Source organism: Canis aureus, chromosome 5 (genome assembly GCF_053574225.1).
Source record: "Canis aureus isolate CA01 chromosome 5, VMU_Caureus_v.1.0, whole genome shotgun sequence".
NCBI classification, from domain to species: Eukaryota; Metazoa; Chordata; class Mammalia; order Carnivora; family Canidae; genus Canis; species Canis aureus.
Window position 1 is genome coordinate 60036094 of NC_135615.1, and position 23935 is coordinate 60060028.

The following is a 23935-nucleotide window of genomic DNA, read 5'->3' on the forward strand; positions in this document are numbered from 1 at the left end:
GAGGTGCCCAAGGAGGCAGCAGCCCCCCACTCCAGAGATTCTCAGCTGGTGGGGAGTATGGGAGGAGTGTAACAATGGGACGGCCTATCAGGACTTCAGGAGGGGCAGCACGTGCCACTTGAAAAAGCGTGCTCAACTTGATATTTATTTATTTATTTATTTATTTATTTATTTATTTATTTATTTATAGATTTTATTTATTTATTTGAGAGAGACAGAGATGGCGAGAGCACAAGCAGGGAGGAGAGGGAGAAGCAGGCTTGATCCCGGGACTCTGGGATCATGACCCAAGCCGAAGGCAGATGCTTCATCTACTGAGCCACCCAGGTGCCCCTCAACTTGATATTTAGAAGATGAAGAAAGAAATTCAGTTTTCAATGGCCACTACAGAAAATAATGCTCTACAAAGTCTGGTCAATGGTAGTAACAAGATCAGGGGTCAGTCTTCTGATCAGTGCCGGCAACAATAAGAGCACAGACCTAGGCCTCAGAATGCCCAACTTTTGATTCCCTGGCTCTGCCATTTACCCACTGTGTGACCTTGGGCAAGTGACTTAATCTGTCTGGTCTCAGTGTCCCCTTCTACGAAACGATGATAGTGAGAGTGCTCTCATGGGGTATTGTGAGGATTAAGTGAAGTAGGGCACTTAGAATGACAGCGTGTAGCTGGTGCTATTATCAGCAATTCTTTTTTTTTTTTTTTAAAGATTTTATTTATTTATTCATGAGAGACACAGAGAGAGAGAGAGAGGCAAAAACACAGGCAGAGGGAGAAGCAGGCTCCATGCAGGGAGCCCAATGTGGGACTCGATCCCGTGTCTCCAGGATCAGGCCCTGGGCCGAAGGCAGGCGCTAAACCACTGAGCCACCCAGGGATCCCCTATTATCAGCAATTCTTTTTTTTTTTTAATCTTTTTATTTTTTAAGATTATATTTACTTATTCATGAGACACAGAGAGAGAGGTAGAGACACAGGCAGAGGGAGAAGCAGGCTCCACGCAGGGAGTCCGATGTGGGACTCGATCCCGGGACTCCAGGATCATGCCCTGGGCCAAAGGCAGATGCTCGACCGCTGAGCCACCAGGCCTCCCTTATCAGCAATTCTTGATCAGGGGGCAGGTGGCGCAGATCGAAACCTCGGGAGATGTGTGAAATTTATGGATTACGGAAAAGGGGCAAAGAGTTAAAACTGGTTGATTAACACGGCTCTAGGCTCCCCTTCTCAAACTGGAAGACACAGTGCTGGGATGCCAGTGAAGAGCAAGGTGGTAGATGGGGGGCCAGGGAGGGGATAGTGGATTCAGATGCCACAAGGTGCATCCCTCAGGGTCAGTGAATCCCGCTCCGTGGGGTCTCATCATTGATAGCAGAGGCTCCAGAGGTGGTGGCCCTAGGCCCTAGGTGGTCTCAGCTCCACATGTGTTTCCCAGGTGGGCCGCCTCAGCATCTCCTGGGAGCTTGTCAGAAATGCAGCATCCTGGGCCCCACCAGGCCTGCTCCGTCTGAATCCCCAGAGCGGCACTTAGCAAGCTGTGTTTTAACAAGCCCTCCTGGTGATTCTGCGGTGGGCTAAAGTATACACAAGTACCAGTGGGGTGGCTAGGTGGGGCATCTTGCTAAAATGCAGATTCTGATTCAGCAGGTCTAGGGACACATCTCAATGTCTGCATTTCTAACAAGCCCCTAGGATGCTGAGGCTGCCCATCCGAGACCACACTTTGAGCTCTGAGCTCCTAGATCCAAGGTCGCGGTATGGCCACCTAAGGGCCAACCACGTGCCAGGGATGGCTCTGGTTTAGCCCATAATGAGGCAGATGTCCTATTTGGTCCTCATACCAGGACTGTTCCCAGCCAGGTCTCCGCAGATCTCTGAGTTTGCAACGTTCGATCTAGCGGGTAACCATGGCTAACCAGGTGCCTGGTCCCCGTTGGCCCTGAGGGTTACGCTGACTGAACTTCTGGGGTCAGATCATGTCTTGACTATGTCCAGATCTAAGTTGCCTCCTTCACCCCATTTCCTAGATGAGATGGTCCAGGAAGACAAATGGCAACTGTGTGAGGCTTCCCCAGAGAAAAGTGAATCAATAGGATAGCTATATATAGAGAAAGATATATTTTTTTAAAGAATTGGCTCATACAGTTGTGGGGGCTGGCAAATGCTAAATCTGTAAGACAAGACGGAAGGCTAGAAATTCAGGTCAGAGGTGACGTGGCAGTCTTGAGTCCAAAATCCACAGAGCAGACCAGGCAGGCTAGAACCAGGCAAGATTTCTATGTTGCGGTTTTGTTTTGTTTAAATAAAGTCTACCCCCAACGTGGGACTCGAACTCACGACCCAAGATCAAGAGTCGCATGTTCTACCAACGGAGCCAGCTGCCAGCTGGGCACCCCCCTATGTTGTAGTCTTGGGGCTGAATTCCTTCTTGGAGAAACCCTAGTCTTTGCTTTTATAAAAGGCCTTCAATTGATTGGATGAGGCTGACCCACATAATGGAGGGTAATCTGCTTTAAGAAAAGTCTCCTGATTTAAATGTTAATCACACCTAAAAAATAACTACACAGCAACATTAGACTGCTGTTTAACCAAACTGGTCACCATAGCCTAGCCAAGTTGACACATAAAATTAACCATCACCACAAACTTCAGCCCCTTAGGAGACCTGCTTGGGGCAGGAAAACAGGGTGCTGGGGCTGCAGTTCTGGGCCAGCTCTTCCTAAATGTGGGAGCTAGGTGGCCCTACTCCCACTCTGTCTGCTGGAAGGGAAGAGAGGAGGTGGGTGTGGCTATGCTGATGGAGAAATAGTAATAAACTGAGAGTAATAATAATGCCTCCTCCAGGCCCTGTGCTGAGCACATCATGGACTTCTACAGCTTCGTAACATCCTTGAGCGAGATATTAGCACCACCCTCATTCTCCAGATGAGCAAACTGAGGCTTGCAGGGTTTGTATTCCAGAGCCTCTGCTAAGATGACTCTGGATAAGTCCTTTGGTCCTTTTGGGTCTTAGTTTTCTTATTCATCTAAAGGAAAGTACAAAATATCTGACACACTGTAGGTGCTAGCTTGAATTGAGAAAAACCCCTCTGTGGCTCCAGACTGTTCTCAGGACAACACCTAAGCTCCCTGACTCTGCCCTCACACTTTCGGCTCCAGCTACACTGTCCACGGCACAGAGTTCCAGCAATACTTTTGTGTGCCTCCATCATTTCGCATATGCTGTTCCATCTACCTGGAGTACCCTTTGTTTACTTCGCTCTTTCATTTTTCAAACTCAGCTCAGCCAAGCCAAATGCTGTCAATACCACCCACTGTGTCCCCCTCACCCCCCACGGCCACCCCCAGGATGGCCAAAACTAAAAAAGCTGACAATACCAAGTGCTGATAAGGGTGTGAAGCACCTGGTACTCTCATGCTGCCAATGGGAGTGTAGACTGGTACAATCACTTTGGAGGAATGTTTAGCAGAGTCTACATAAGCTAAATAGATGCATCCCCTATAATGACTCGGCGATGCCCAGCAGAAACATGCACATATGGTCACCAAAAGACCCCCCTTCCTCCAGGATGACTCTCATTGCAGCACTATTTATAGTAGCCCCAGACTGGATATGTCCTGAATCCTGGTTGTCGGGAGAAGGGATAAGGAAATGTGAACAGCCATACCATGGATTATTATACTGCTGAGAGCAAGAAGGTAGCACAAGAGTGCCGAGGATATGGGGCTCATGGATGTACTGAATGGAGACAGCCAGACATAAAGGAGTACACAGTCCTGTTGGAATTGTTTATAGGGAGTAAAACAGGTCTATGCTGTTGGGAGTCAGGAGAGTGGTGGGACAGGTGGGGGAGGGGTGCTTGTGACCTGAAGAGGGGCACCAGGGGGCTCTGGAGATGGTCCCGTTTCTGTTCGTTGGTTTTGGCTCCTGGTGCCCAACACTTTGGTTTATGGACTGTCCCTGAGTCATACATGGGGGACACCTGCTCCGTGTTTGTACATTTTACACTTCGATGAAACGTTGTCAACCCCAAAACTCAGGGACCCCTTTACAAAGCCCCTCTTGAGCTCCCTGAGGGGGAGGCACTAATATTGTCACCATCCCGTAAGCACTGGCTTAGGAAATGTCACCATCCTTTGTTGAAAGTGTGGAAAGGTAAAGGGGATGACAGGTTCTCAGAACTCAGGGGTTGGTGAATTCCGGGATTTCAGAATCAGGAATCCTCTGCATTTCCCAGCTGAAAGGCTTTGGAGTGCATCTGGTCCCACCTTCCTGGCGCACGCCAACCCCAGCCATAGCCCAGGTTCTCTGGGAAGGGGTCCATCCCAGAGCTGCTCACAGGCCCTCCCTATAGGCCCAGGCGGCACACAGTCCCCAGAGAGGGGGCTGGGCTCTTGCAGGGTGGGGTGGCATCTCACACCAATCACTTCTCTACCTTGGCTAAGGCGCCACACTCCCGCACTCCCGACAGGCAGCCAGGCCATTATGGGGATAAATATAGCCTCAGACAGCACAGCGAGGGAGCTGCAGCAGGGGTCTGACTCCCCCTGAGGCCCCCAGCTTCCATCAGACCACACCCAGAGGGAGGCTATTCTCTACAGCCCTCCCACCCCCACCGCCAATCACCAAGTTCTGGCCCCTGGGGAAAAGGGCCTCCCTGCTTCAGCTCAACCTTGGTCCTAGGCCTTGGCGTGTGCTTCCCCAGCCTGTCACTCACTGGTGCGGCAGGCCACCAGGTGGCCTCCATCCACGGCCCCGCCCCACCCAGGCCTCAGCTCCTTCATCTGCAAAGTGGAGCGGGAGATGGCCTGCCCTCTGCCTCCCAGGGATCACGACAGGGGATGGGTGTGGATGTACTCTGGGATGCAGAGAGTACTTCAGGGATCTCAGGAGTGGGCCTGGCCGAGCTAGGGGGTGGGGATGGTGGTGGTGGATCAAGCTAATGGAGGATGGAGGGCATGGTGATGGTGGCCACCAGCCAAAGTCATTCCAATCTAGCTTCATTCGAAGGGGGTAGCCTCAGGGACGGAAGCAGCCCTGTGGTGCCCATGCTCACCTGGCGATTACCATGGCAAGACTAGAGACAGGGACCCCTAAAAGTATATGAACTCTTGCAAGTGCCTTCCTCTCTCTGTGCCTCAGTTTCCCTGCCCATGAAGGGCTTGGGCTCCTTCCAGCCTTGAGGAGCCTATAGCCACCCCTCAGTCTTCCCTGGGGGGCTCTGGGCCTCCGTCCAGGCTCCCACCCAGAATCTCTGAGCTGATGGACGTTGAAAGTCCTCTGGGCCCACCCAGTACTGAATCCCCTCATGGGTTCCCTCACCTGGTGGGTGGCCAGGCACCGCTGCTCACACCCCTCTGCAGGCGGGGCTCTCCCCACTCTTTGTGGACGGCTTCTAGCATGCTGCCCAGCCCACACCCTGCCACAATGAAGGGCCACTCTCACCAGACAGCGGGGAGAAGCTTCTCCGTGCCAGAGAACAGGTGCAACTTCAGGCCCACACCCTCCTTAGCAAGGACATCACCATTTGCCCTTAGGCTCTGGGTCCCAGCTCCCAGGAAGTCCTCCCTGAGAAGGAAAAAGTAGCACGGGCTGAGTGTGCCTGGCCCTGTCCTGAGTTACAGCATTCCACTGAGGCCTCCCTGCAATCCCAGGATGTGTGCCCTCTTACAGGCACTCCATTTTACAGATCGGAGCACCGAGGCACAGAGAGGTTATGTAAACTGCCTGCTAGAGGTTGAATTACGTTCCCCCAAAGGCTAAGTTGAAATCCTCACTCCAACCCCTTACCTCAGAATGTGATCTTATCTGGAAAGACAGTGGCTACAGACTAAGTAGCTAAGATGAGGTCAGATGGCAGTAGGAGGGGCTCTTCTGAATCCAATAGGACTGGTGTCCTCACGAGGAGGAGGAGGAGGACAACGACTCCAAGGGAAGGAGGCAGAGAGTGGAGTGATGCTGCCACAGCTCCCAGGAGCTGGAAGAGGCAAGGACGCGCCCTCCCCTAGAGCCTTTAGAGGAGCACAGCCCTTCCAACAGCTCAAATTTGGACTTCCAGCCTCCAAAACAGAATATATTTCTGTGGTTGTGGGCTGCCCGGTTTCGAGTCCTTTGTTATAGCAGCCCAAGAAAACTAATACACTACCCAAGGTCATCCGTCAAATCAGAGTGTGACGCTTGGCAGCTGGGCTCCCTGCGTCCACGGTACAAAGCACACCCTCCTGAGGGACCACAAGGGTGACTTGGAAAGATGGCTGGGGTCCCAAAGGAGGTAGGGGTCAGATGGCGTCCTCTGCTGGGAGCTGAGCACACTCTCTTCTACATCATAGTGAGGGGACAGCCAGGTCACAGCAGGAAAGCCAGATGCCCCTAGCTCCCAGCAAGACACAAGAGTCACCAACGGGGACAGAGGGCTTTTGGAATACACTAAGCATGTTCCTACCTCAGGGCCTTTGTGTGTGCTGTTTTCTCTGTGTAGGGCACGCCTCCCTCTTTCATTCAAAAATATACACTGAGCACGTGCTGGGCACCAGGACAGCTGGGATACAGCCATGAACCACAGACCAATGCCATGGACTAGCATGTCTGCTCGAATGTCACGGCTTCTTCCTTGAGAGGCCTCCCTGACCTCCGCACAGCACCCTGCAATCACACTCACTTCATCTTGCTTTATTCTCTTTGAGGTATTTTTCTACTATCTGATGTCTTCCTACTTCCTTGTCATTTGTGAGCTCCTCTCTGTCCCCCCCATTCCACTCTGTGCTCCACGGTAGTACCCCCACTTCAGCACATCCTGGCCCAGAGGAGCTGCTCAATAAACGTTGCTGAGTGACAACCAGGTGGCCGCACAATGAATGAGAGGTGGGACCCAAAGCCACAGGTGGAAGACGAATCACACTGATACATGGCCCTCTTTGGCTTACAGGCCCTTTCATTTTTTTTTAAAGATTTTATTTATTTATTCATAGAGACACACAGAGAGAGAGAAGCAGAGACACAGGCAGAGGGAGAATCAGGCTCCATGCAGAAAGCCTGACGTGGGACTCGATCCAGGGTCTCCAGGATCTCGCCCTGGGCTGCAGGGGGCGCTAACCCGCTGCGCCACCGGGGCTGCCCTACAGGCCCTTTCAAAGCTGCCTGAAGAATCCCAGGAAGAAAGCAGTGGGGAGAGCTCCTGGTAAGGATCCCCATCTCCTAGATAAAGAAACTGAGGTCAGAGGGGTTAAGAGCCATGGCCCAGGTCACACGGGGACAGGGTGACTCTCCCTGCACACCTTGGCGCCCTGGGTGGGCAGCCAATAGTAGCAGCCACCACCTCCGCCTCCTCCAGCCCCCAGCCCTCCAGAGCCAGGCTAATCGCACCCTCTGCAGACACGTGCCTCTCCCTCCTCCATCAGCGAGCCCGCTGCCCTGTGATGGTCCCCGGCCCTCAGCAGGGTGAGCAGGGATGCCTCCCAGAGACCCAGGAGGGCAAGTCAGGACTCCGGCCTCCATCAGCCAACATCACAGACCCCTTTAACAGGAGGCTACCAGGCGGGGCAGACCCAGCCATTCATCTGACACTTGCCGAGCGCCTCTCTCAGGGTGGGGAAGGGCCCTGAACAAGGTGGACATGGGCCTCACCCATCTGGGGGGGGGCACTCTTTGGGGAGAGGGGCAGATAATAAGCTGAAACACAAATGAATAAATAAGATGACCGCAGAAGGTGGCTCCTGCCCTGAGAAAAATCAGGCAAGGTGATACCCAATGAGTACGCAATTAGCCGCTAATTAGCCTCATCTCAGACCCCGGAAAGCCAGTGGAGAAACAAGTCCACTTGACCACGCCGTGGGAGCAGAGGCCGGGTGGCTCACGGAGGGGAGAGGGCACTGGGCCGAGAACGAGGAGGCAACCCCACCCACTCCTTAGGCAGTGCAGGACCTTAGGAGGCCATGACTCCCCTGAGGCCCCCCTAATCTCCCTCTGCACAGTGGGGATGGGACAGGATCATCTTTTTCTTCATTTGCTGCTTGCCCAGATCCTAGGGTGACCCAGCCTCCTGGCTCCCACAGAGTCCATCCTGTGTCCTGTGGGAGGCAGAGGCTGGGCAGGGGGAGAGGATCCTGCCCCCTTTCTGAGGCCAATTCTCCAAAGGAGAGGAGGCTGGATTCCTGAAATGACTGCCCCTGATCCAGCAGCCCCTGTAAGGGTTTCGGGGGGAGGGATCTTCCATCAGGCAGATGGGACCCTGGCCCTGGGCTGAGGGCTTCTCAGTAGGAAACCTTGCTCCGACAGGAGTGAAGGAATTCTCAGAGAATGTTCCTCTGTTTTCTGTCACTCCTTAGAGCCCTGAGAGGCCAGCCCAAGGAGCAGGAATGGGAGCAACCATCGGATCCACTATCCCTCTTGGTATCCTCCTTCCCACTTGGGACTCTGTACTTTGAACGGCTCAGAAGTCTGACACTTGGCTTCTGAGGCTCCTCTCTCCAGGGAGGAGGCAGGAGAAGGGGGAGGAGCAGTTTGGCCTGAGAAAATCCCAGAAGGCATCCTCAGTACACTGCTTGGGTTTGGGGGCTTATGGATATTCCCAGGAATAATGATACTGACAGTCAACAGAGATTGGGGCTTTTCAGTTGACCAGTCACAATGCTGGCACGTGAGCCCTTTATCACCCAATTCAATTCTCGCAGCTACCTTTAAATAAATACACAATTACCCTAAAAGATTATAAAGGTATATAAAGTATTGTTCTCACTGCTTTACAGGTGTAGAAACTGATGCTGTATCCCTGGCCCTCCTGGCCCTCCTGGCCCTGAGTTTTAAATTTTCACAGCCCCCAGGAAGGGAGGGTTACTTTGAAACACTGCACATGCCATTCACGCAGTGCACCCCACTTTGCAGAACCCATGTCTCCCAGTTCCAGCCTCCCAGCAGCCCTATAAGCTGGAACGTGGCATAGTTTGCTTCATTTTACAGATGGAAAACCTCTGTCCGAGCCCAGCGGGCCAGAAAGCACAGACAGGAAGTGGCAGGGGCAAGGAGGATCCAAGCGTCAACATTCTCGGTCCCTGGTTCTTTCCATGGAGAAACCGGCCTGGGTGACCCCTCCCAGTGGCCAGCTATGTTGACTCTCTGGGGCAGGACCAGAGCACACCAGGCCCTACGCCACAGGGATTGCAATAAAGCCACTCCTTTCTGTTTGTGTCCAGCTTCCAGGCACACAAGTCCTTGATGATTAGCCCATTTTACAGATAAGCAGCGGGAGGCTCAGGGGGTTGGAGTGGCCCCCAGGCCACCGGTTCCCACCCAGGTCTCCCAAAGCTGCTCGGGAGACTGGCCACCGGCAGGCTGCAGCTGCTGAAGGTTACAAAGGGGTTCCTCCTCCCATTACTGAAGCCGTGGGTGCCCCAAGGAATGGAAAAAGCCTTCCACCCATGGGTGACAGCCCACACCCGGAGGCAGGCAAAAACAACAAAGGCCGCTCTTAATTCTCCCAGATGCCTTGCCGGTGTCACTTCCCCGGATACATAACGGGGCTGGGAGAATCACAGGCAGCAGGACGAGCCCTCAACTGGCTACCAGAGCTCTGGGGTCCAGCCCCACTTGTGATCCTGCGCACATCACGGCCCCCTTCGAAGCAGCCCCTCTCCGAGGGGCTCGTCCACGGAGGGCGCGGAGGGCGGGGCTGGGGGATCCGGCGGGGTGCGAGGAGGGGGTAAGGCACCTCTATTCTCGGAACGCAAAGGAAGCAGGAGCCTTGCTCTTTCTTTCTCCCCTTGTCCCCCCCACCCCACCCCCTTAACCACACAGGTGCCAGACAGCTTTGGCGAAAAAACTAGTTTGCAAACACTCTTCGACTTCTGGGAAGCTGCCCGGCTCCGCTCCCTCTTCCAGGGCTGGGAGCTGGCTCCCAGGCTGTGGGCGGCGGCGGGGATCCTGGGGGTTGAAAGCAGGGTGCGGGGGGGCCCCCGAGCCAGCCCCACCTCAAGTCTTCGGCAGCTCCGACCGTGGCGGAGGCTCTACCTTCCCAACGCCCCCAGGCTCCCTGCGGGAAAGGCAGGCGAGTCCCCCAACGGCTGGGCTGGGCTCGGACCCGAGCGGCGCCACCCTGCTCCCGCACCTCCCCGCTTTGCCCCCGGCGGTCGGGGCGCAGCCGGAGCGCCCCCGCGTGGCCGGGTCGCAGCTGAGTCACCCCGCTGGGGGCGCGCGGGGGGCGGGGGCTTGGGGCGCCACGGCCCCCGCGGCGGGACCCCGCTTCCTCCCGGCCCGCCACCGCGCCAGAAGCCGAGCCCCAAGGCCGAACTTAGCGCTCGCGCCAGGGCGCCCCCCCCCGCCCCGCCCCGGGCCGCCCGGGCCCCACTCACCGCGGGTCCCGCGGGCGCCGCCGCCCTCACGGCGCCGCCGCCTCTGCCGCTGCCCGCGCTCCGGGCCGCCGGGGCATCCCGGGGCGCTCCTCTGCTCGGCGGGGCCCGCGGGCGCGGGACGGGCTCAGGGTGCTGCCCGCGCGGCCCTCGCCAGCTCGCGTGCGCTCCGGCCGCTCGGGGTCCGCGCTCCTCCGGGCGGCGGCGGCGGCGGCGGCGGCGGCTCGGCTCCTCCCTCCGGCCGAGAGGGGGCGGGGGTGCGGAGGGAGTGGGGAGGCGAGGCGGGCGCTTCCTGGCGGGGCGAGCGCTCCCGCGGGCGGCGCGGAGGCGCTGTCCCGCCCGCCGCCCCGGCTCCGAGCCCGCGGCTGGCGCGCCCTGGCGCTCGGGGCTCTCGGGGCCGGATCCCGGGGTCCGAGCGCTCGAGGCCCGAATCCGAGGGTCCGATCGCTCGAGGCTGGGACTCCGGATCCGGCGCCGCTGCTTCGCACCCTCCCGGCGGGCCTCGCTGCAACCGCGGGCGCCTGCGAGGTCCGGGCACCGTGCGCCCCGGGCCGCGGACGCGGGACCCGAAGGTGGGCTCAGCCGGGGCCTGGGGGACCCCAGCGCGCTGCCTGCGGCCTCGAGCCCCGGGGCCTGCGCCGCGCCCTCGGGGGTACAGCGCAGGGCAAGGTTCGGCCGTGTTGACCAGCACTAGGACCGCAGTGTTCCCCCCACCCCCAATGGTAAAAGAGCTCGGCATTTTCTAGTCGCCAGACACTGGGAAGATGACACATATTTCTCTGACAGAGATGATAAGATAAAGACAGTTTCAACACTGCCTGGAGCTAGGTAGCGGGAGCATAATTAAGGGGGGCCTTGAGGCCCTGGCATCGAGCCCACCTCTTCCTGCGAAGGCCTTCTTTTACCTTAGAAGAAGCACCAGTTCTTAAGAAATGCATCTGTCGCCGGGGCTCCTGCTGCAGACCACCCAGCGGTGTTTATGTGCACACACAGGCCTCCAATTCATGGCTTCGGAGGGCTTTTAACCAGGTTGTGGGGGATCTCACGGCCCTGTCCCAAAGCCCTTGTCTCTGTGGCTCCAAGACCAGGAGGCACTTGGGTTGTGGTTTTTCCATTCCAGGTAGGAGAGGGTTAACTAGGAGACTCACACTGCAGCCTGTGAACCTCCCTCCAGTCTGAGTCACAGGCACTTTGCAGCCTTAGAGGGGCAACCACTAAAAACCCCAGGGCTCTGAGCTTTGTTTTCTGCCTGCCTATCCCCCAGCCCATCCTTCCCTTCCTCCAAGCTCTCCTCGCCTTTCCTCCATCGAGTCTTCAAAGCCCTCAGCCCAGCTCTGAGGCAAACCAGTCAGATCCAGCTCCAGCCCCACCTCCCCCAGGAAGCCTTGCTGGATTGATCTGACCCCTGAATCCCTTTCCTCTCCTTGCTTCAGGAGCCGCCAGAAAGGCAGGTTCTGGGATGAAGGATGAACCCAAGGAGAGTCCCTCCCCTCAAGCTCCTCCTATCTCTGGAGCAAGCCCACAACCCAGGTAATTGTATTATTGATGAAAAATGCAAAGATTGGTGGCGAGGTATCACAGAAGACCCAACTCAGCCATGGAAGTCAAACTACCTCATCCTTTGGGGCTTCTAGAGGAAGTCTCCTAGAGGAGTAGTTGGGCCTGCCCAGGGTGAAGAAGATCCTGGATCCCCGGCCAAAGGGAGAGACTATATTAAAGGTCAGGGATCAGAGGAATTCCACTCCTAGGTATCTATCAGAGGGAAATGAAAGTGTATATCCAAACAAAAACTATCGAATGTTCGTTGCAATGTGGTTCAGGACAGCCGAAAAGTGGGGACAGGTCAAATGCCCATTAAGCAATGAACAGATAAACAAAATGTGGTCCATAATACAATGGAGTATCATTCAGCCATAGAAAGATGTGGTGTATACACACTCTGAACAAACTTTGAAAACATGATGCTCAGTGAAAGGAGCCAGTCACAGACCACATATTGTATGATTCCATTTCTATGAAATGTCCACACTAGACAAGTCCACAGACACAGAAGGCAGCTTAGTGGCTGTCTAGGCCTGGGAGGAGAGATTGGGGAGTGATTGCTATTAATTCCAGGTTTCTTGGGGGATGATTAAAAATTTCTGAAATTAGATTACAGTGATGGTTGAACAACTGTAGGTATACTCAAACCATTGACTTGTATACTTTAAAGGGGTGAATGTTATATCTCGAAGCTGTCTACAACAAAGTCAGGGATCAGGAGGGGCCAGAGGTCAATTGATTAAGGCCAAGTGTCCAAAAATGTGTTGATTCCACACTCTGCCCTTGATTCATACATAATGCAAGGACGTTATAGCAACATGTTGAAGGGAGTTTTTCCTCGCCCTGGTAGAGATCTCTCTGCAAAAGCAAGAGGCCTGGGTTTCCTAAAATAGGTCTATATTGTGTGTGTGTGTGTGTGTGTGTGTGTGTGTATAAAACATCTGCCGTCTGGGTATTTATGTCCACAGTCCAGGCTGCCTGGACAAACAGATCAGAATAATCAGGGTTGCCTGTACACTTTGGTGTGCTTGTGAATTAAAGACATTCAAAAGAGCACTACCTGTGTACCTGGCCCTGGCTGGCTTTAGGCGTGTGTGAAGGAGTAGAGGTTATTTATGCTTCATCACAAATCACCCTAAACCTTGTTATCTATCTCACAAGGCTTTGAGGAAGGGGTCACTTGGCCTAGCTGGGGTGGTTCTTGCTTAGGATTTCTCAAAGGGTTGCAGTCAGACCATGACAGGGACTAGAATTATCTAGAAGGCATATGTCTGGCAGTTGAAGCTGGTTGTCAGCTGGGACCTCAGCTGGAATTGTCAACTGGAACCCCTATCTATGACCGTTCCATGTGGCCTGGGCTTCCTTGGAATATGGCAGCTGGTTTCCAAGAGTGAACATTCTAAGAGAACCAGGTGGAAGCCTTGTTATCTTTTATAGAACCTTAGCCTTGGAAGTCACGTGATGTCACTTCTGCAGTGGTTACCAGCTCACTCCATAGATCTGCCTCTCAGTGAGAGGCCTGTCACTGTCATATTGCGGAGAGCATGCAGGACAGGTGATATTGTGGTGGCCGTCTTTGGAAAATACCATCTGCCACAAGGAGTTGATGTGGAGACAAACCCCATGATGGAGACATCCCCTCAAGAATCTCATGGCTGACTCCAGTGCCAGATTTCAGGCATAGAACGGTGGCTCTGGGTTTGAATCCCAGCCCCTCTAGTTATTGCCTGGGTGAGATCAGTCATTCCTCTGGTGAGATCACTCAATCCTCTGGGCCTCAGTAAAATGGAAGGATAGATTTAGTATCTGCTTCTTGGGATGCATGTGGGAATTCAGTGAGACTGTCATGTGGTTAGAACAGTACCCAGTGTGCCTAGACACCAGGACTATTTTTAAGTTCTAGAGTTGTGGTCACTGTAATGTAGGGATGCACTATTGTAGGGTGAGGACACCCAGGCACCCCCTGCCTTTCCAGTCAGCCCCAGACACCTCTATCAGCCCCAATCTTGCACTGAAATACTTGTGTCAGGATTGGGACCACAGGCCCAGCCCAGGAAACTGGATGCTTCTGTCCTAGGCACTCAACCTGGGGACCCTGGTTGGCCTTTGTTCTCTAGTGAAAGCTCCTTTTCTGTCACCTCCTCAGGGCAAAGGTCACTTTCTGGGCAGCCAGGGCAGGGCTGGAGTTTGTGTGGGATGAGCAACGAGGTATAGCTTCCAAGGGCCAAGGCCAGGGAGGACTCCAGTTCTGGAGGCTGGGAAACACATGGGGTAGGAGTGATGTACTTCACCAGGGTGATTGCTGGGGCAGGAGGAAGACCAGCTGTTTCCAGAACTTCCTGAAACCAGCCTTCAGAGGATCCTTGCAAAACAGCCACTGCAAGGTCTTTTCCAGGAAGCTCGAGATGTGTCCAGAGGGTGTGTCCAGCTCTGGCTAGGGCCACCACCCTCTGGCCTGGCCTTGGTCATGTAGGGGGGTTGGGGGCAGAAGCAAGGCTAGTTAGAATGCACAGCCCTCCAGACTTGATTGGGGAGGGGGTGTCTCTTTATGAGGAACACACAGACCTGCAGCCCAGGACCACCTCAACTTCCTTCTTGCTCCACAATTGGAACTGAAGCTCCACTGACTACTTGCTGTGTGACCTTGGCAAGTCTTATTCCTCTTGGGGCCCCTGTTTTCTCCTTTGTAAAACGGAGTAAATTGTTGCTGAGATTATAGCTATGGGTCTAGAGGAGGTCATGGATAGTGCAAGCCCTCCAGAACAATAACCAGGCAAGGCAGGTGACAGAGGATTCAGAACCCTCCCTGGAGGGAGAATTAACCAGAAGGTCACCTTTGCAGCGCTGGTGAAAGTGAATTCTTGTACCTTGTCTCACTTTGCTCATCCCCTCACTATACAGATGAGAAAACTGGGTCTTCTCCTAGGGGACTGAGTCACAAAATTTGAAAGTGGTTAGGAGAGTAGATCCTTAGAGCTTTCATCTCAAAGAAAAACACATTTTCTTCTTTCTGTTTTTTGTTTTTTTTGTTTTTGTTTTTGTTTTTTTTTTTGTAACTCTAGGAGATCCTGGCTGTTAACATATTGTGGGCATCATTTCATGATATATGCTAGTCAAGTCCTTAGCCTGTATGCTTGAACTCACACAGTGCCTATGTCAGTTATATCTCACTGAAACCGGAGAGAAAAATGAGCGAAAATATAAAGTCATGAAACACAGGCTTGATTCCTGGTACTACGCCTTATTAGCTATGTGCCTTTGGACAAGTCAGGAAAAATCTCTGGATCTCATTGTCCTCCTCTGGGAAGAGACAGTCATTAGGATCCAGGGGACAAAAGAAGGTGTATGGGGCAGAGCCTTGGCTGGGCTTTCCCAGAGCCTTCATGCTGCACACCCTTGAGTCTCCACTGGTGGTTACATATTTGCATTGCCTGGGGAGCTTTCTAAATACTGTTTTTTAAAAAAGCCATTTTAAAAAGCTCCCCCAGGTGATTCTAATTGCAGTCAGGGGGAGCCCTATGTATTGGTGGACAGTCTCGGTTAGCTAAGTGTGGTCCAACAGGATAGACATCACTTGGGGGCAGGGAGGGCAGATGCTTCTTAGAAATGCAGAATCCTAGGCCCTGCCCAACACCTGCTGAACCAGACCTGCATGTTAACAAGATGCCCAGATGATTCAGTGCATATGCCAGTTTCCATAACTGTGATTTTATAGTTGGAGAACGAAGTATTACCCTGCAGTGGATTTCAGATATGTGTTTGGAGACAAGACAGAAGGGGCAATTTGGGAGGATCTGAGGGCTGTGGGGACAGGAAGGAAGACGGTGACTGCCACCAGAAAGGTGGAGATATTCAATCTGTAAAACCATAGGACAGAGGCCAAGTGACAAAGTAGCTAAATGAGCTTCTGGCAGCCTTGCAGGCACTTCCTGGCCCAAGGAGGAATGTGATCGGGTCAGTCAGGCTGTGGCCAAGTAAGCGGTGTAATGAGAATGGCGCTCCCAGGTGCAGAACACCGCTTACTTGGCCACAGCCTGACTTTCTCTGAACTGTGTTTGTTTTATGTATATATTTAAACAGCTTGCTTTTCAGAGGAAGGGGGCGGGGAGACTGGACCTCCTCAGTGTGGGTGGAAACACAGTCCAGGCCTCCAAGCACGCCGCAGGTGGCAGAAGAGGATGATTAATAAATTGAACGAGGTAAGCGTACCCCAGCCTGTAGTGGACCCAGCCTGCTCTGCGGTGCTGAAGCCACAGTTCATCTCAGGGCAGCTGCTGAAAGTTTCTGGGGTTTAGAACTCGGGCAGGGCTCAAAGGGAAAGAAGAAGAAGGAAAATGAATAAACAGCAATGAAGAATGTCCCTGAGCTCTGGGCTCTGCCGGTGTGCATTTCACCCGACCTACAGCTTCTGGGTGGTGCTCTGTTCCTGCCTCCCCCATGACTTCCCTGGGCAAGTCATCTTCAGGCTTTGGGGGACTCTGACTCCAGTTTTGCGTAAAGACAGAGACAGCACAAGGCCCCCTTGGTATGAAGGTGGACCCTGAGGGCCCACAGTCACCGTGGCATCATTTCCTGGGAACGTGAGACAGCATGCAGGATTCTGGTTTTCCGGGCAAACCTGCTGCAAACTCTGCCTGCCTAGCCCCTCCCCCATGACCAGGCTGATGGCACCACTCGGTGCCAGGTGTGCCCTGACCCTGGGCAGGGTACACCTGCCATAAGAGTGTCCTCCTGCGGGGTGTGGGTGCTTGGCACTTGGCCGGAGGACTTTCTCCTCACGCTCGGCGGGCGACCAGGGACAACACGGAGGGCGGCAAAGGTCAGGGTTGAGCCATCCAGGTGAGCCTCCGGCAGGCAGAACATCCCAGGCTCCTAGACCAGGTGGGAGCAGCTCCCAGCATCACCTCTTAACCCCATTCTGGGTGGAATGGCAAAGGAAGTAATCTCAGGAATCCCCAGTGGGCCAACCTGCCCTCCAGTGGCGCTAGGCCGCAACTGCACCCTGCCTGGTGCCTTCTCAGAGTGGGGTGCAGCTCTGGAGGAAAGCTCTCCAGCCATCAACTTGTTCAGCCCACAGGCAGGTGACAGAGTGGGTGCTATTCTCCTGTCATTTCAAGTATCTCTGCACCTCATATGATATTCAACTCTAAAGGGGGAAGGGAAGTAGCATGTCACCAGTCCTGCTGCCTACTAGGGACTTTGTATACCATGCTTCCTGCACGCCCCCAAAGGTCCTGGAGGCCAGGGGGTGTTACTAACTCAAGTCCAGAAATAGTTTCTGTCTCCGAAGACCAGCAACAAGCAGTCAAGTCACAGTCCATTCCACGCCCCTCTGACTTCCAAAGCCATGTTTTTTTATGTCCCACCCACCAGGGAACCCTTCCAGGTCAGGAGATTCTAGGCCTTCACAAGGACCAGGCAAACAGCGAAAGGGAGGGGCAATACTGGGGAGTGGTGGGGACTGTGGCAAACAGAGATGTGTGCTATATGTAAAGGGCATGGTCAAAAGACTCCACCGATTACTCTTGAGTGGGGACGTGGGGCCAAACACCCTAATGAAAGCTGAAGATCTGGATTTTCATGTAAAAGTTCTCAATTTTAAATACTGACGATTGATTCAGAAACGAGTTTAAATTTAATGCAAGTCAAACAAAGAATGTTTCTAACACCTTGAGCTTGTATAATATCCTCTTGGTGCTGCTGACTTGAGTCCGGAGTGGGGAGGCAACTTGCCCACAAGCCCATGACCATACGGAGACAGGGTCTGCACTTGGCCCCACGTCTCCTGACTCCTAAGCCTGTGCTCCTGTCTGTTCACCTCTCTGTGGTCTGTCCTTCTCTCCAGTCCCTGGGGCAGGGGGTAAACCACTCCTGACCTTGGGTATTAGCAGGACACATCAGACTCAGGGTAGAGGCTAAGACACGATCCACATTTATTGGTCTAATTTGGCTTAAAGTGTGGAAGGGCCATCCTTGGGCCTTCTTGAAAGTAACAAATACATCACATAGCACGTGCAGCCCCTGGGAGCTCACCCAGATCCTGCTGAGGTAGTGGCTGGACCCAGTGGCCTTGCCTGATCATCTTGGTAGTTCCTGCCCCCACACCCTTAGACTTGGCCTTTTCCATTACACAGGTTAGACTTGGCCTGTCCATTCCCAAGCCCTGTATCTAGATCTGGGCTCAAAGTCTTTGGAATCCAGCATTTAAGAGGAGAGTCATCCCATTTACAAGTGGGGACACAGAGGCTTGAGGCAAGAGGGGACTCATCCAAAAGCCTCGTGGCCAAGTCCCTGGCTTGGCCCTCAGGCCACTGGGCTAGTCAGTGCTTGGACACTCTCCTCATCCCATTTCTGGGTGGAGAACATTCCCTGGCTTAGCTAGCTACTCTGAAAATGCAATGTATAAATACATACTTGCTTTTTAAAAAGTCATAAATTAGATTTTATACCAGCCTGAGGGTACCTGGCTAGCCAAGTCATATGATGGGAACATTCATCACATGTCATATATGAACCACAGACCACATGTCCTGCCACGTGTGCCCATGCCACTGGCCCACGGGCCATACTGCAAGTCCCAGGTAACCTTGCATAGGATTCGGCCTCATGTGGCCTTCTGTGTCACATACCACATCATGACACTTTCACATAGTGCGACTGTTCCTGACTGGTCATGTGTGTTCCATGCAATACAGGGTAGTCTCCTGGTCATACTAGGCCCCTGGTCCCTTGCTGAAGATTCTAGCCTGACAAATATTGCCCTCCCTCCCGGGACAGCACACAGAAGCACCCAGCTGAGGCTCTTTTCCTGAGCCCTCTGTCCTGGTGAGTGGAAGTTGGCTTCACTTGGCTGGACTCAAAGGATCTTGAGGAGGCCATCAAGTACCCCAAAGGGCTTGCGGCTATTTGTCGAAGAAAGCGAAGTCCAGCCTGGGCTCCTGGCTCTGTAGATGCTGGACCATGGTGGGGGAGATGGGATTGTTCCAGAGGCTGTAGGGCACAAGGGCAGGCACTCAGCTATAGGAGCTGTTGGCTCCTCCTTTCGTCTCCATCTGCTGTCCTATCTACAGATGGGAAAGCCCAAGAGGACGAAGAGACAGAGGATGCCCCGACAGAGGTGGGTTAGACCAGCATGGCTACTCTAGGGAAATGGTGTCCTCCACACCCACTTCCTGACTTTTCCCACTCAGTCTTCATCCCTAGGAGCTCGTGATCCCAGCCAGGATCATGCTCATATGATACATATGTGCAAGAAGGAAAAAGCTCCCATTTCTTCAAGACTATACTTCCATCATTTGACATTGTCATGAGATACCGATTTCTATAGGACAAGACACTTCACTCCCATTTACTAGAAATCCAGCATATCAACTATATGAATGGCGTCCCTTAGAGGCAGTGCCCTTGTACAGTACACAACCTATACAGCTGTATGTCGTGGCTGTGATGATACCATTTTCAGTGCTTACTATGTGCTAGGGATTGTGCTCAGTGCTTTATATAATTGTTTGGTCCTCACAGCAACTGTCAGAGGTAGATATTATCATTGAGCCCATTTTACAGATGAGGAAATTGAGGTCAAGAGAGGTTGAGTCACTGACACAAAGTTACATAATTGGCAAATGGCAGAGCTGGGATTTGATCTAGGTCTGCTCGCTGCCGAATTCTTGGTGGAGAGATCCAAGTCTCCTCTGATAATCCCCAACCTGGGTTTTGCCTCCTTCTACAGGGAGTTCCCCTTACATTGTAGAGGTTGGCGAGGCCTCCCACCCACCATCTCTGCCCCTGTGAGCCCTTTTTACCGAATGACTTGGATGCCAGACCCTTGTGCCAGCCCTTCAGCCAGGAGCCAGGCTCCACAAGCTGTGATCCGATTCTTCTCCAGGCTTCGCAACGGAGAGCAGAGAAAGGGAAAGGGGAGAAACTGGCATGAGTGTGGGGGATGGGTTCCCCTATGCCCCCCTGACCCCAGGCCAAGATGCTTATGGAACCCAACAAACAACAGTGCAGCAGGAAGGCTGAAGGCTGAGACCCAGGGAGAGCTAAGGTCGGCAGGGGCTTGGACTAGAACATGTAACTCAGGGAGGGCTTCCTGGCAGGCAGGGGCCTGACCCAGCAGCCTCTTGGCTTTCCCCAGGATAGAGGTTCCCCTTCGCATCCTCCCCCAGTTCCGGTTTCCCAGGATGTGCCCCTCATACTCCATTCTCTTCAGCCGGCCCATCTGCGGCAGGACCCGGGCCAACTCGGCAGCCGCCTCGTCCCCGAGCAGATTCCAGGACAGCCTGCAGGGGAGGGGTCCTGAGGTCAGTGGCAGGAAATCCTTGAGGCCCAGGGGTAGAGACAAGGAGGCAGGTGGGGAGGGCTGGGGGCCAGCAGTGGAGGCTGCCATGCAGGTGCAAGAAAGGCCACTTGATGGTGTGCTTGTGGGCTCTCCCCGAAGACTTTTCAGGGCATAGGTGGTCCCTTCCTCCCCCCATTCCCATTTTGAGCTGGTCATCATTCCTCAGGAACCCAGACAGCCTGGGATCTGGCTGTTGAGAGAATTCAGAGCACATGGTCTGCAGCAACCATGTCCTGATGCAAACTTCCACCCTAATATTCCATCATAATATTTGCCCTATTCATGCAGCCCATTTTTCTTTAAAGTAGTCTTCCCCACCCTGCTTTTTTTTTTCACTTTAAGAAATTAATCTCAGGGAACACTTATCACTACTATCAATGGGAAACCTTCACTGACAACCCTAAACAGAAGGTAGTTATAAGGATAAATACGGCGCAGACAACAGTATTGACTTTTAGCGGGATCCTGTGTCCTTCCTCAGGTGCTGAGCCTGTGGCCTGCCCCCTGCTGGTTACAAAAGGACACCCATGAAGAAAAACTGAAGCAGAACAAATTCAAGCATTGAGACACTTAACTCTCTGGCATGGTGGTATTTCAGGACCATGGCAATTAGGTTGCACTGGCTAATCTCGAATTTATCTTTGATATAAAGTAATGATCTGCTCTATGGTACACAATATTTTTTGGCTGATCAAAATAAATAAGGAAAATCACCAGCATTAGGTGTTAAAGATACCTTAGCATGGATGTGAGACTTGGTCTTCGGTGTCATGTAATGAATGAGAAGGATGAGAACCTTTAAGATGCAAACCTAGTAGCCTCTTAGAATCCCCTGTGTCCTGTACCTTAGGAAACAGCATTTTCTTCCATTGTGCAGTCAGGGTCCCAGCCCAGTCCTGGTAGTGCATCTCCCCCTGTGGCAGAGCTGCCCAAGGTCAGAGTGCCTCTGATTGCCAAGAGGGAGGTGGGCTTGGCCAGCAGGCAGGGTGGGGGTCATGCTGGTTTCAAGCATTCTTCACTACCAACGGGTGGTTTGTAAATTGAAGCTCCGGAAGCCAGGAGACGTGATCTATCCAGCCGCCTCCCAAAGGAAGGTCAGGGGCAAAGAGCTTTTGGACACCAGCTAGCCTACCTCCCTCGGCCACTCCACAGTGAAGAAAAAAGCAGCAGAGCCTGAACGGACTTGCCCAATAGTACTCACAGCCAAAATGTTAAAACTTCCTAGAGAGGGAGTTTAAGTAGGAATGACCCTCCCCGTTTACAGATGGGGCACTGGTCAGGGAGGGAGGGGACCAGCTCTAGGCAGACCATGGCTGGCAGGCAGGCCAGGACCCCAGGTGCCCCGCTTCTCCCAGCACTCACAGGATTTCTTCCAGTGCTGGGCAGAGCACCAGGCTGGCAGCCAGGGGCTTGGCGGTGTGGTTGTCGATCTCACACGAAACCAGGCTGGAGACAAAGAAGAGGGCGGGAAGGAGGGTGTCTGGGTCAGGGGCGTCTCCAGCCAACCTGCCCTCTGCTAACGGTGCAATCAGAGCAGGAAGGAGAGGAGTGGCCAGGGTTGGGGGGCAGGAGGGAACCTTAGGAAGCTCCCCTATACCTGAGGCCTCTGTTACTTCCCAGGCCTTCCCAGGTGCCAGAGACAAGGGCTGCCCTTACCCCACCCCAGCTCCCCAGGTAGTCTCAAGAGGCTACTTACTCTATCTGCCTCAGCAGGGGGAGCCCCTGACAGAAATGCAGGACCCCTCTGGCCAGACTGTTCTCTGCCAAGCTGTAGGGCAGCAAGACACCTGTGAGAGGAGCCCCCAGATCCTCCCTGGCTGCCCCTGTGCCCATGCTCCAGGCCCCTGCTCACCTGATCTCTTCCACATGCGGGCATCCATCCAGGGCCTGGCTCAGGCTCAGCGCTCCCTTTGGGCCCAGACGGCTAGACGGCAGGCTGGGGGAAGGGGAGTGGGTGAGGGGAGCCTGGAGGACCAGGTGTGGGGGTTGGGAGCCTTCCCAGAACCCCCACACTCAGCAGTTTCAGGCCACACCATCAGACCATCAGGTAACTGCCACCCCAAGCCCCCTCCCCATCCACACAGGACCCGGTGGGTATTAAGCACCCTGGCTTTTGGGTGTGAAATCCTAAGTTCAAGGAGGCCTGGCTGTTTCATGAGTAAGTAAAGTAAGCTCTCCATGCATCTCCTGGCTTTAGTCTCCTTGCCCGGAAGATAGAGGGAATAGAAACCCGGGCCTGGGGCTGCTGTGGGGGCTCCAGTGAGATCCTGGCATAAACCAGTGTTTTTTCTCCCGCCCACCCTTTGCTGACACTGCCTTACTCGCCCTCAGCCCTCAGACTGGCTCAGGGACATGCCAAGCCGAGCAGAGACCATTGTGCTTCTTTTGTAGACAAGGAAACTGAGACTCAGAAGGGGTAGTGGCTTGGCCGACAGCCCAGAAGGGGCTGGTGGCGACCCAGGACAAGGCCGGGTCTCCTGCCTGCCCTGCCCCAGCCTTCAGAGGCAGGGGAGGAGTGGGCAGGGTGGGGGCAGCTGGCCCCGGTACATCCCCCGCTCTGACCTAAGGCAGGGCTGCTCAGCCAGGGGGGCCTTGATGCCCTAGTGGCCCCAGGGCACCCCTGCCTGAAGGGATGGGGAGGACACTCACTGCAGGACCCTCAGGCAGCAGGGCAGTCCCTGGGCCAGGCCCAGGGCTGTGGTATCCCCCAGGACGTTGTAGCCAAGCCTGGAAGAGGAGAGGGATGAGGTGAGCACCGGGCTGTCTGGCTCCCCATCCCTGCACTGCCCTGTGCCCACCAGGGGACATGAGGGCCAGGAGGAGTGGGGGACGCTCGGGGCGGAGGGCCGCCGGCGGGCACACTCACATCAGCTCCTCCAAGTGCCTGCAGAGGGTGAGGGACTCTGCCAGCCGCGTCCCTCCAGCTGGACCAATGCCATTCCCTGAGAGGCTGAGGAGGACGGATGTTAGACCCTGGGACCCTCACGTCCCCCCACGCACTGCATCTGCTAGGGCCCCAAGAGACCGCACCCCCCGCCACACACCTTCTCAGCCTGATGGGGCAGAAAGGGCTAGAGAGGAGCCCGGCCTGGGCTGGCTGAAGGTCCCGAAGTCGGTGGGGCCAGGAGTCAGCCCAGCCCCACCACTTGGACTGTGACGTTGGGGGGAGGAATGTCACCGTGAGCTGGGGCCAGTGTGTCCCCAGATCACGGCATGGCTACTGAGGGCCCCTATCAGCAGGACTGACCACTCACTCTATCTTCCTGAGCTCCGGCAGTCCTGGTAGGACAGCAGCTAAGTGCTGGGCACCGGTGTCTCTGATCTGGTTGTGGCTCAAGCTTGGGGAGAGAACAGTAGAGAATTGGCGCAATCCGCCTGCCACACAGGTCATATTGTCCACATCTCCCCTCCCAGAACAGAAGAGGAGGCTGCTGTCTGGAGGGAGTCCCCTCCTGCTGTGTCAGCTGAGCCCTTCACCCTCTTGTCTTCTGTTTAGGATGTTCTCCCCAGTGTCTGACCTGAGTCCCTCTTGCTGCCATCCACACTCTCACATCCTATCTTGGGGTCTCCTGACGGTCTAGGCCTGGGATCAGGCAGTGGGAAGTGGCTGAAAGCAATGGGACTAAGCCGGGCAGGGCATACTCAATCAAGGAGCCCTTTGCTTTCATCATCTGACCCTGCCGAAATTGTCTTTGGTTGGGGGAGGGATGAGGAAC

General features: G+C 54.3%; 2 protein-coding genes across 10 annotated transcripts in view; both read right to left on the minus strand.

Annotated features, from left to right (window-relative positions):
• CPNE2 (copine 2) overlaps window positions 1–10487 on the minus strand; it is a 45939-nt gene extending 35452 nt beyond the window's left edge. The window contains exon 1 of the mRNA XM_077898338.1: window positions 10340–10487. The gene's annotated coding sequence lies outside the window, so the exon portion shown is untranslated. The remainder of the gene's footprint in view (window positions 1–10339) is intronic.
• A 7300-nt stretch (window positions 10488–17787) lies between these two features.
• The window catches only part of NLRC5 (NLR family CARD domain containing 5), a 79118-nt gene continuing 72970 nt past the window's right edge, over window positions 17788–23935 (minus strand). For all 9 annotated transcript variants that reach the window (XM_077898352.1, XM_077898354.1, XM_077898357.1 and 6 more), the window contains 9 exons: window positions 23474–23557; window positions 23086–23169; window positions 22869–22946; window positions 22072–22155; window positions 21916–21987; window positions 21582–21665; window positions 20077–20160; window positions 19681–19764; window positions 17788–18868 (listed from right to left, as the gene is read on the minus strand). In XM_077898352.1, the coding sequence (XP_077754478.1) occupies window positions 18781–18868; window positions 19681–19764; window positions 20077–20160; window positions 21582–21665; window positions 21916–21987; window positions 22072–22155; window positions 22869–22946; window positions 23086–23169; window positions 23474–23557 (742 nt within the window). In that variant the 3' untranslated portion in view covers window positions 17788–18780. The remainder of the gene's footprint in view (window positions 18869–19680; window positions 19765–20076; window positions 20161–21581; window positions 21666–21915; window positions 21988–22071; window positions 22156–22868; window positions 22947–23085; window positions 23170–23473; window positions 23558–23935) is intronic.